This window comes from Dermacentor andersoni, chromosome 4 (genome assembly GCF_023375885.2).
Source record: "Dermacentor andersoni chromosome 4, qqDerAnde1_hic_scaffold, whole genome shotgun sequence".
Classification (NCBI taxonomy): Eukaryota; Metazoa; Arthropoda; class Arachnida; order Ixodida; family Ixodidae; genus Dermacentor; species Dermacentor andersoni.
Genome location: NC_092817.1, coordinates 215,110,576 through 215,118,916, shown reverse-complemented (window position 1 = coordinate 215,118,916; position 8,341 = coordinate 215,110,576). Strand labels below are relative to the sequence as shown.

The 8,341-nt window shown below is 41.4% G+C and overlaps 1 protein-coding gene across 1 annotated transcript; it reads right to left on the bottom strand.

Moving 5' to 3' along the window:
• Positions 1–1,012: 1,012 nt before the first annotated feature.
• Positions 1,013–7,999, bottom strand: LOC129387063 (uncharacterized). Its single transcript, XM_072288025.1, has 7 exons — positions 7,883–7,999; positions 5,466–5,654; positions 4,939–5,106; positions 4,516–4,599; positions 3,581–3,727; positions 3,304–3,384; positions 1,013–1,728 (listed from the first exon to the last, which is right to left on the bottom strand). The coding sequence occupies exons 1-7, from the start codon at positions 7,905–7,907 to the stop codon at positions 1,394–1,396; spliced, it is 1,029 nt and encodes a 342-aa protein (XP_072144126.1). The 5' UTR covers positions 7,908–7,999; the 3' UTR covers positions 1,013–1,393.
• Between the last annotated feature and the right edge of the window lie 342 nt (positions 8,000–8,341).

Here is an 8,341-nt window from a genome sequence, read left to right as displayed (position 1 = left end):
GAAAACTATCCTGGTGCACCACAGCAACCTGCTGAAAGCTACATTATGTGTGTAGTTTAACGCTAGAAGTCCATTTCCCTGCAGGGTGAAGGGGAAGAAACTTGCCAAAAGCAGAAACAGGATATTGAAGTGTACTTACTATATATCGAGTCGCAGGTTGTCAACGACAAGAACTTCTTCTTTCCTTTTTGTCCGAGCCAACTATATTGAACAGCCACTTCCTGGGTCATCAGAGCTTCAAGAATGCGACGCGTAGCCAAACTAACATTTCTTCCTCCTAAGGCAGCGAGTTCCCGTACCTGGAATTTACAAGGTTTTATACCATTACAGGAATACCAACAGTTCAAAGAACACTAAGCAATTTTTTATAGCAGGTGAATTTTCAAGCCACCCACTGAGTGAAAGCGAGTTTCAGGCTGCAGTGCAATGTTCAATAAAACATGATTGCAGATTTTAAAGCATAAAGAATCCTAAACAAGATTTATATCTTATACCAAACATGCTACAAGTTTCTAGCATGGCACTATGTTTTCATCGGTGTTTTATACCTCAGAGGTCAGCGCTTAGTATCTCACAAAAAAGTTCAATGCAATTCCAAATGACAGGCAAAGTAGTAGACTTGTTTTATTTCATTTATGCACTTAAGCACAACAATGGCAGTGCAAAAATCTTTAACATCATTACTATACCCTCTTCAGTCCCACTGTCCACACCCATGGACAACTTTCATCCTTCTCATAAATAAACCGGAAGTGATAGGCTAATATATTTGGTGTAATGGAAAACCGAGTGCAGGTGGCAGCATATGTCAAGCGTGTAATCCTTTTGTCGCAACCAGCTTTTCAGAAGATTGAAACTTTGTACATTATGTACTGCTGTACCATCAATGACAAAAATTATGAATGTGCAGTACATTTTAAATGCCACTAGATATGTAGTCATACAAATACATGGTGGCATGTAGAAGCTTCATAGTGGTAATGCCGCTAGAAAACTGTAGAAATGAGCTCATTGTCCACGCACACGAGTTGCTGATATGAGTAATTGCTCACACCATCTGTTCAAGGAAATAGCCATTTTCAGGTCTTCAAGAGACCAGTTGACATAAATACTGACTTTGAAAGGTACTGCGTTATGTTGGATCTGAAGAATATACAAGTACACTGTTCACAAAATTAGTCCTTTAAGATATAGCTATTATAATTAAATTTCGTTTTTTAAGTGCAAAACGCTAGGTACATTTCACGCATGTATATTGTCATTATTTATTCCCCGTGATGTTATGTAATATGTAACCCCCTATGTAATGCCCGTAAAAGGGCCTTTAGGGTACATGAAGAAAAAAAAACGTTTTTCTACCTGGAATTAAGAACTGCAGCGTACATAAAACCTTCTACATATACAAGCAAGGATACTTGCTTATTTCATACACAGAAACCTGGAAAAGTTTCCCGTGAGATATGTCAGTCAACCTCACACTTATCAAATTCGTGTATAACAATACTCCACTAAAAACGCTTGCCAACTTTGACTTCATTGCAGCACTTTCTGAGAGGCCTTGATCGAACAGTTCGAACTCCGTGATGTCACCAAATGGTTTTTCTAACAAATCTGCTTCAGGCTGCAGTTGTTGGTCACAAAGCTTTGCTTTTATTATGTCTAATTGGCTTCCCAGGTGCTCGACTCTCAAGATTACCGTTTGTAGAAGCCTGATGACCTGCTTAATGCCTGAAATTCGCGATGAAAATGTGTGAGGACACTCTGGTTGATCAGTTCATATTCATGCAGTTGCCAGGTTTCGTTTGGTTTGTTTAGTGTGTTGCAGTCCTTCATTGATAAACAAATAACTAGCTCGTAGCCAACTGTCAAAATCAGTTGACTGGTGTGGAACTTCAGCACAGTATGGTCACCCATCCTTCATTCTTGCCAAGCCCACACGAGTGGTTGTTTTGCTATTACAAGAGCATCAATAAAAAAATAGATTTTAATAAGCTTCTTTAGTGCCCCTTTGCTATATTGAGTTCATTGGTTGGGCTCTGGGAACCTAAAAACATTGCTCTGCCAAGCATTCTGTCCAGTTTTAGTCAAAACCCACACAGTGGTCGCACTACATCTATAAGCTATGCGAAGAACAGTGTGAAAAGGTAGCACAGGCAAGCTTTTTTCATAGGGAAATCTGATTAAATTTGCCAAACCATTTTCCTTACTGAAATGCAGCAAATATTTGAATCAGGAATTGCCATGCTACGAATTATAATGGCAACATGTGTAAAAAGAGGTGGTACTGTATTGTTAAAGTGGCAGTGCCAATCATGTTTCGTGTTAACATCATGAAAAATGAGGAAAGGCTCTAATGTTACATCGGTGTCACACGGCCACTTTTTATTATGACTTGAGCCCGATCCTGATAGAAATTCTCAACCACAATTGACTCCCTCCCACAATATTGAAGGAAGGAGTCAATCACAACCAAGAAATTCGGTAATGATGGAAAGTGTGCTGTGCAACACTACCATTACTGCACACAATGCAGTCCAAAACATTTCTGGTTATTCCAAAGCTCCTCTGCCCAAAGTAAACCAAAAGGGAGCAAACTTCCTGCTTGGGCATCTGGTCTACATTGCGACTTTATCGCATCAAACGAAAATATGTTGACGTTCATACACTAGTCAATAAGCAGCAGTCAACAAGTTAACGGAGTACACAAATGGTGCTCTAGGCCATAGTAACATTAATCCGAGCCCCAAAGAGCAACTGGCTCCCTTAAGAGGAAGCTTAGCTCGAAGGCTTCTATCTAAATACCTGGGAGAGGAGAAATCGATTTTCTCGGAAACCACTGCACCAAATTCGATGAGGTTTGTTACATCGAAAAGAAAAAGGATCTAGTGACTTGCGAATTTTTATTTGTCGTCAATTTGTTAAATAAAAATTGGCAAAAATCACAAATTCTCAGAAATAAAACTATGATGTTTTTTGTAACTCAGCAATAAAAAATGATATCACAGTTCTGTTTATTGAACCTAATAGTCCATCTAAAGTGGACAAAATTTCTAAGCAACAAATTCATATATTTACAAATGGAAAGCAATGATGAACATCTAGAAAAATAATCTATTGATGTAGCTCAAGTTTCCTTAAAGGTAGTGCAGGGCCTTCCTAGAGCATCTAGTCCATGGTTTGCATCACTGTCTTGCTTACGATTGCTCCGTTCTCTCTGAATGCATGACTCTAGACAACTTGGAAGATTACTCAATCCTCTAACACATGAAACCTCTGGCTTAATATGAATTCTTAAATGCATACCATCATCTGAAATAGGTGCAACAGACTGACTTGAATGCCACTTCTCATTGTTGCAGTGTGTATTTCCCATTTGGCTTGCTTCTTCGCACGACAAAAAAAGAAAAATACATAATCATGTTCACGAGCAGGCCTTTAAGGTGTGTTACTGCTGAGTAGTGCTTGTGAAAGGAAGCCAGTTATGTTACAAGACAATGTTTAGAAGTTAAGCTTTGCACATTTTGGCTACAACTTCACGAGGTTCTGTAAGAAAGGAAACAGACAATGCTAGGTTACATACTTTTCATCAAAGAGTGAGCTGTGAACGATCTTTTAATGCCTGGTGATTCTTGCTTCGCATCTTGTTCCCCTCCAGACTCAACCTCACCCTCAGATTCTGAAGTCTCGCTAGCACACATTTGGGCACATTGCACTGCGCCTTGATCACCTAAAAAAAGGAGAGGAAACACACCGACTCATGTGAATGACTGACAAGCATCAAATAATGTAGCAAGCAAATCATAAGGAAAATCAGTAAAGATAACTTATTCGACCATCATCAAGAAAATACACAAAGTACAAGAGCTCGTGCCTAAGACTAAAAAAAAATGTAACTGGGGTTTTGCATGCCACATCTGTGACGTGGTTTTGGAGCACACCGTAGCGAGAGATTCCAAGTTAATGTTGTCAACATGGTGCTCTTATGATGCACCAGAAGGCCACCGAAGCCAGGGTGAAACCTGTGACCTCGTGCTGAGCAGCACAATGCTACAGCCACAGAGCTACCATGACGGGTTGTGTCTAACACTGACTGATAGGTTTTAGTGTTCCAAAGAAACTGGAAGTGCCAAAGCAAGGGGCTCTTGTAAACCAAAAAAAGTCAGTGTCCAGAAATAAGATACTGGTTGACAATCCTCAGTCAACCTTGTCTCAATTTTACTTTGTACATCAAAATGCACAGCCGTTAAAATGCCATTAGAAACTGCTTTATGTTCCACTTTTGCAACAACAGCTTCAGGTACAAGCCCTAGTGAAAACATGCCCTGTCAATTATTTATATGCTCCATCCTATGCTGACTGTTTTTCTATAACATGCTATGCTACCAGTAGATTTTTAAAGATTATTGTGCCATTGCCAGATTTCATCTTGGTGCAGTTCCTTCTCAATATTCAATTTTTTGCAGTGACAGCATTCTAAACATGCATTCCTTATATTATCAAAAGGCACAGACTTACTGCAAACATTGGGATCATTAGCCCTAGATGTTGATGCATGTGATGACTGCTTGTGAATAAGTCTCCCATCCCTCTTCTGTGCTTCTAAAATTGAAAAAACGACATTGAAAGGATTCGAGAAACAGGCTACAATTCCTTAGTGTACCAACCACATGCAATGTGATTTCAAAGCTCAGATGTCGCCAGTTTCTAGTGAAAGCAGAGAGATTCATTTTACACAGCTGTATAAAAATTTACAATGTAGAGGTGAATTTGCAAAATGGCAGGTCAGTGCCCACCTGCCAAGGAAACCCACATGTGTTTTCTTTGAAGGTGCAGGCCTACTTTGCATATTAATGGGAAAAATTATGTGGCATAGAAAAATTAATACGAAGAATATAGTGAAGAAAGCTTGCTAGTGCGAAAAACAAATCGTAAACATACTTTTCATCATAGAGGGCGGTGGAAGTGGTAGTCGCTGCACACTTTCCGGACTTGAGCTAAGGGCTCTTCGTTGCTTTTTTCTTTTGCCCCGTCCCAGGTCCACTTCACTCCCCAAGTCTGACCCATCTTCAGTTTGCTTGAGCTTTTGACGCGCTGCATCATATGTTCCTACGGAAAGTGAAAAATAATAATGAGCATAAATTCAGGCATTGCCCCAATTATTCAACTGAATGTAATTTTAGATAAGTTTTCTAATAACGTTAAGAGATCTAGAGTTACCATGTAACCTTAAACAAATTGTTGCGCCAGTGCGTACATGAGCTTTCATTTCTGAATGAAAAAGTGATTGTCACCTAGTAAGCATGTAAAAACTACAGTTGTGCCACAAAAGAAAATCTTTCTAAAGTTACTTTTTAGTTCAGAGATGTGTGCGCACATTGCAATTTCAAGTACATTGCCAAAATGAACATGATTACTATGTTATGAGACATGCTACAAAAGAATTAGAAGAGAAATATAAAACTTACTGAATATGTCTATGGGCACACACGGCACGACTTGCCAGTTGGAGGATGGAGAGGCTCCACATTTTGCTAAATACGAAACATTCTTGGAATCCTGTGGCCACAAGCAGACATCGCCATGCAGCCACTTGGTATGTACAAGAGCCACAGAGTTGCCTTCCTCTGGAAACTTGACGACTGCATATTGATCACCTTAAAGAAAAACAATATACGTATTGTACAATTCTACATACACGAGTTTCTTCATCATTTACATCTTCAGATGCACAAGAGGAAATACAACCAGCTTCTTTTTGAATGGAACTCGCATGCATTTTTCTGAGACCCATGTCAGAGGCCAACACCGCAGCAAAGAAGGCTTGGACACAATCAATATTCCCAGTGCTGATGAGGGACAGGGTGTCAAATATACGTCATCTTTCTTCAGGAACTTCCTTCCAATTATGTATGGCATACCTTGTGCATTATGGGCAAAGTTCTCCACCACAACTACACTTCCATCAAGGAGCTTGCAGCAGTTATTCCTCCTACTAGTGTCTAAGACAATTCCTTCTGGAAACGTCACTTTCTTGAACTGTGGCCCTTGGCAAAGAGGCACAAGAGGCCCATCTTGATGTTGTGCAGTGAGCAGAGGGGAACTGCTTACAGTAATTTTTTTTCTGCACTGAAGCTTCTTTGTTTCAGCAATTCTGTTTGACAGTTGCTCCAGTGGGTGCTGCGGCTTTCTCAGAAGCTTCTTGATGGTGCCCATGTGGCTCTCAAACGGAAATGCACTCCATGAGTCCAGTGGCCCCAAATGTCTTGCATCATCTGCAAGGTGGCATAGCCCATGTACATTATGAGATACACGGTGCTGCCCATATATTTCTGCAAAGCCTCTAACAAATAACTTCAAAAGCTCCTCAGCATAGTCGAGCTCGGCAGCTTCTGCGCTTTGTGATGCAAGTATGGTTATTGCTACATGAAGACACAGAAAGTTTTCATACATCCCTTGTGGCACTACAGAAAACAACACCACTGGACCACTATAAAACAAAAAAAACCTGAATTCTGTTGCTTTCCAGCGATCTATGTCATGTAGACCTCTTGGACGTCGATTGAAGTCAGATGGTACAAAAAGAGAAAGCTCTGTTTGCTTGGCTGAAATGCGATCTTGTGCAGAAGCCCCTTGTCTAATCTGCTTGGGACCTCGAAACCACAACAGAAGCAGTTTTCGCATGACTCCTAGACACACAAGATGCATATAATCAAGTGGCACGTCTTTGACCAAGTCAAGTGGCAACTCCTCAAGAACTGTATTGCCAATATGGTGTTGCTCTTGAAATTGGCCTCGAAATGTGGTGTTAGTGCGCAGATTTCCACTTTTTGCCGGAAAGCACACTCTCCCTTCACTGTAGAGGCCTTTCACAGTGCATTTTGTACAGCTGTAGTACCCAGTGTGGTTTCTTACACTCAGGATAAATGCTCTTGCAGGTGCATCGCAGATGATGGCATTTATTCTGATAGGTATAACCTGTGCACCAAAACAGATGCCAGAGCTAATGATTTCCTTAACTTCATCAACAAACTGACGAAGAAACTCATTTGCATCAACTGGTTTTTTCTCGCCAAAGAAGACACCCACAACAAAAGGGTCATGAGCTTCGATTTTCTTTACATGACAAAGTATCGTCCAAAATTGTTTTCTCGAGCTCTTTGCCAGAGGGAGCCCATCAACGTGAAAATTGAGAGCAAGCTCCAATGGTACATCCTTTGCTATTTCTAGCAGTTCACGAAGAGGTTGCACGATACCAAAGTGGCAGTACCGCCCTCCAGCTATGTTGACTATGTTTAATGACTTTCCGGGCGTTTCTAGCAGCGTTCTTGCTGATCGTGGAAGACAAGAAAAACATTCATGACCACGCAAGATTCTCAAAAGGGCAGTAACTGAGCTGTGGGAACAGCCGTACTGAATGGCCCATGCTTGCAATTGGTCGCTTAACGGCGCGACATCGTCTACCTCAGGTTGCTCTTCTTGCTGCACATTCGTTTGCTTCATTTGCTCCTGTAGGCACTCAGAATCCGAACTACTGCTGCAGAACACGGCGTCGTGCTCGATGCTGGGCCGCTCACGCAACATCGCTGAACAATGAGCTCCCACTAGCAGCGTCAAGTTGATTGCGCCAAGTGCTCTCTCCAGAGCCAGATGGGTACACATTATTCTGCTCGCTATTAGTTCCAGTTTGCGATGGATTTAGGATCATAAAGAATTCATCTACTCTTTGGTTCCTCAAGCGGCGAAACCATCGGTCGCTCGCCGACATGGTGCACAACGGTACAGTACTTGGCGCTAAGCGTGAACAAGTAGTCGTCTCTAGAATACCGCAACAAACTCCTCCACTTAAGGTTTTTATTTCACTAACAAATTAAAATGCACTCACCTCCTTTTTCCGATTCCGAGGGCATGCCTCCGAGGAACAAAATACCGCAACGGAGGTCGCTGCAAACTCTGCCGCGGTAAATACAGAAAACGCGCGAAACGCTGACGGCTGACTGGCCTTCTGCTTGGACGTGACTTGACTTTGTTGCATGGACAACGTTGCCAGCATTAGCCAATCTCAAAGGCCTTGTTTTTATGCACAACAAGTGCCGGAAACCTCTGAGATTGCCTTTTGTTGAGAGCCTGCACTATATAGTCTGCGCCATATATATGTGTACCGGCTCTTCGTGCAAGCAAGCACAGCCAAGAAAAATATGAGAAAAATGTTTGGGAGCGAAAAAAGGTAACGGAAACTCCTCTAATAAATTGTTGGACAGTAAGTAACCATTGTATAGTATATATAACTTTTAAACAAAAAACAGCAGTTGGCAACCAACATACGTACGGCTCGCGCGGGGTT